Raw genomic sequence first — 2929 nt, 5'->3', positions numbered from 1 at the left:
TCCCCAAAACCCCTGGGAGCTCCCCAAAATTCCTGGGAGCTCCCCAAAATTCCTGGGAGCCCCCCAAGATCTCTGGAAGCTCCCCAAGATCTCTGGGAGTTCCTCAAGATTCCTGAGGGCTCCTCAAAGTGTCCCGGGGGAAGGGGCTGAGATGTCCCTGGGGGGGGATTGAGAACCCCCCAAAAAGTCCCAGCAACCCTGGGAGTGATCCCAGACCCCCCCCCAAAACCCTCCAGAGATCCCAAAATTTGGGGGAATCCCCCAAGAACCCCCCTTTGAGGGACCACCCCCCCGAACTCCTTGGGACCGGGGTGGCCCCCAAATCCCACGTTCCCCCCAAAAAGGAACCCCCTGGTTGAGATCTGGCATCACCTGGGGACTCCCAAAATTCCGGAGGACCCTCCAAACCCACTGAGGACCCCCCAGAATCTCCCGGGGACCCCAAACCCCCACCTCGATGACGTCCTGCTTGGCCTTCTTGATGGTGTTCTGGATGTCCTGGTAGGTCTTGGCGTCGGCGATGGAGTCCCCGATCCCGATGGTGTGACCTGGGCAGGGGGTGGCACTGGGGGTTCAGGGGGGGCCCCCCAACTCAGGGTCCTCCCCCACCCCAGATCTGACCCCCCCCGTGCCCCTCACCCCCAAAAAACCCCGACCCTGGGTCACGTTGGGGGAGATATTGGGGGGGTTTTGGGGTGGGAAAGGGGGGAAATGTGGACAAGGAGGGCCTTGGAGGGGCAAAAAGGGGGGTTGGGACGACCCCCAAGACCCCCCCAGGCCCCAAAAAAGGGGTCCAAGGACCCTCCAAGTCCTTGTTGTCCCCAAGAAGAGGATCCAAGAGCCCCCAGGGACACGCAAGTCCCCTCAAAGTTGAGCTCCCAGAAGGTCCCCAGGTCCCTCAACCCCCGTTTGGTGCCTCCAGGAGGGGTCCCAGCCCCCTGTGGACCCCCTCAGACCCCCCAGATCCCCCCAAAAAGGGGTCCAAGGACCCCCAAGTCCTTGCAGGCTCCACCAAGAGGATCCAAGAGCCCCCAGGGACACCCAAGTCCCCTCAATGCTCAGCTCCCAAGAGGTCCCCAGGTCCCTCAACCCCCGTTTGGTGCCTCCAGGAGGGGTCCCAGCCCCCCGTGGACCCCCTCAGACCCTCCAGATCCCCCCAGAAAAGGGGTCCAAGGACCCCCCAAGTCCTTGCAAGCTCCAAGGATGGGGTCCAAGAGCCCCCAGAGACACCCAAGTCCCCTCAAAGCTGAGCTCCCAAGAGGTCCCCAGGTCCCTCAACCCCTGTTTGGTGCCTCCAGGAGGGGTCTCAGCCCCCCGTGGACCCCCCTGGATCCCCAAAAAGGGGTCCAAGGACCCCTCAAGTCCTTGCAGGCTCCAAGAAGAGGATCCAAGAGCCCCCAGGGACACCCAAGTCTCCTCAATGCTGAGCTCCCAGAAGGTCCCCAGGTCCCTCAACCCCCGTTTGGTGCCTCCAGGAGGGGTCCCAGCCCCCCGTGGACCCCCTCAGACCCTCCAGATCCCCCCAAAACGGGGGTCTAAGGACCCCCCAAGATCTTCCTGCCCCCAAGAATGGGGTCCAAGAGCCCCCATGGACACCCAAGTCCCCTCAATGCTCAGCTCCCAAGAGGTCCCCAGGTCCCTCAACCCCCGTTTGGTGCCTCCAGGAGGGGTCTCAGCCCCCCGTGGACCCCCCTGGATCCCCCAAAAAGGGGTCCAAGGACCCCCAAGTCCTTGCAGGCTCCACGAAGAGGATCCAAGAGCCCCCATGGACACCCAAGTCCCCTCAAAGCTGAGCTCCCAGAAGGTCCCCAGGTCCCTCAACCCCCGTTTGGTGCCTCCAGGAGGGGTCTCAGCCCCCCGTGGACCCCCCTGGATCCCCCAAAAAGGGGTCCAAGGACCCCCCAAGTCCTTGTTGTCCCCAAGAAGAAGATCCAAGAGCCCCCATGGACACCCAAGTCCCCTCAAAGCTGAGCTCCCAGAAGGTCCCCAGGTCCCTCAACCCCCGTTTGGTGCCTCCAGGAGGGGTCTCAGCCCCCCGTGGACCCCCCTGGATCCCCCAAAAAGGGGTCCAAGGACCCCCCAAGTCCTTGTTGTCCCCAAGAAGAAGATCCAAGAGCCCCCATGGACACCCAAGTCCCCTCAAAGCTGAGCTCCCAGAAGGTCCCCAGGTCCCTCAACCCCCGTTTGGTGCCTCCAGGAGGGGTCTCAGCCCCCCGTGGACCCCCTCAGACCCTCCAGATCCCCCCAAAACGGGGGTCTAAGGACCCCCCCAAGATCTTCCTGCCCCCAAGAACGGGGTCCAAGAGCCCCCAGGGACACCCAAGTCCCCTCAAAGCTGAGCTCCCAGAAGGTCCCCAGGTCCCTCAACCCCCGTTTGGTGCCTCCAGGAGGGGTCCCAGCCCCCCCCGGACCCCCCCGAGCCCCCACTGACCCTCGATGAGCAGCCAGTTGTTGATGACGGTCTGGATGTTGCTGTAGAAGAGCCGGGTGGTGTCGTGGCCCATCTCCAGGTAGGAGATGTGCACCAGGGACCCGGCCGAGGTGCCCAAGGACTTCTTGCACAGGATGCCCATGATCAGCTCCCCGTTCTCCACAATCACCTGGGCAGGGGAAAGGGGGGGGTCAGGGCCCTGACCCAAAGGGGACACCCCATTTGGGGCACCCAACACCCCATTGTGGGGTCAGGACCCCCCTGGATTGGAGACACCCCCTTTGGGGCACCCACCACCCCACTGTGGGGTCAGAAACCCCCTTGGGGCACCCAACACCCCATTGTGGGGTCAGGGCCCTCCTGGATTGGGGGCACCCCCCTTTGGGGCACCCAACACCCCATTGTGGGGTCAGAACCCTCCTTGGGGCACCCACCACCCCATTGTGGGGTCGGGACCCTCCTGGATTGGGGACACCCCCCTTGGGGCATCCATCACCC

The 2929-nt window shown here is 63.9% G+C and overlaps 1 protein-coding gene across 1 annotated transcript; it reads right to left on the bottom strand.

The window, feature by feature from the left end:
- Nucleotides 1–453: 453 nt before the first annotated feature.
- Nucleotides 454–2625, bottom strand: LOC108510627 (DNA-directed RNA polymerase II subunit RPB1-like; the record flags this gene model as incomplete). Its single annotated transcript, XM_017840291.1, has 2 exons — nucleotides 2432–2625; nucleotides 454–548 (listed from the first exon to the last, which is right to left on the bottom strand). Coding segments are annotated over exons 1-2 (237 nt in total), but the record flags the coding sequence as incomplete, so codon positions are not given.
- Nucleotides 2626–2929: the final 304 nt, after the last annotated feature.

Source organism: Lepidothrix coronata, unplaced genomic scaffold (assembly GCF_001604755.1).
Source record: "Lepidothrix coronata isolate B3197 unplaced genomic scaffold, Lepidothrix_coronata-1.0 Scaffold1658, whole genome shotgun sequence".
NCBI lineage: Eukaryota > Metazoa > Chordata > Aves > Passeriformes > Pipridae > Lepidothrix > Lepidothrix coronata.
This window is presented reverse-complemented; position numbering and strand designations above follow the sequence as displayed.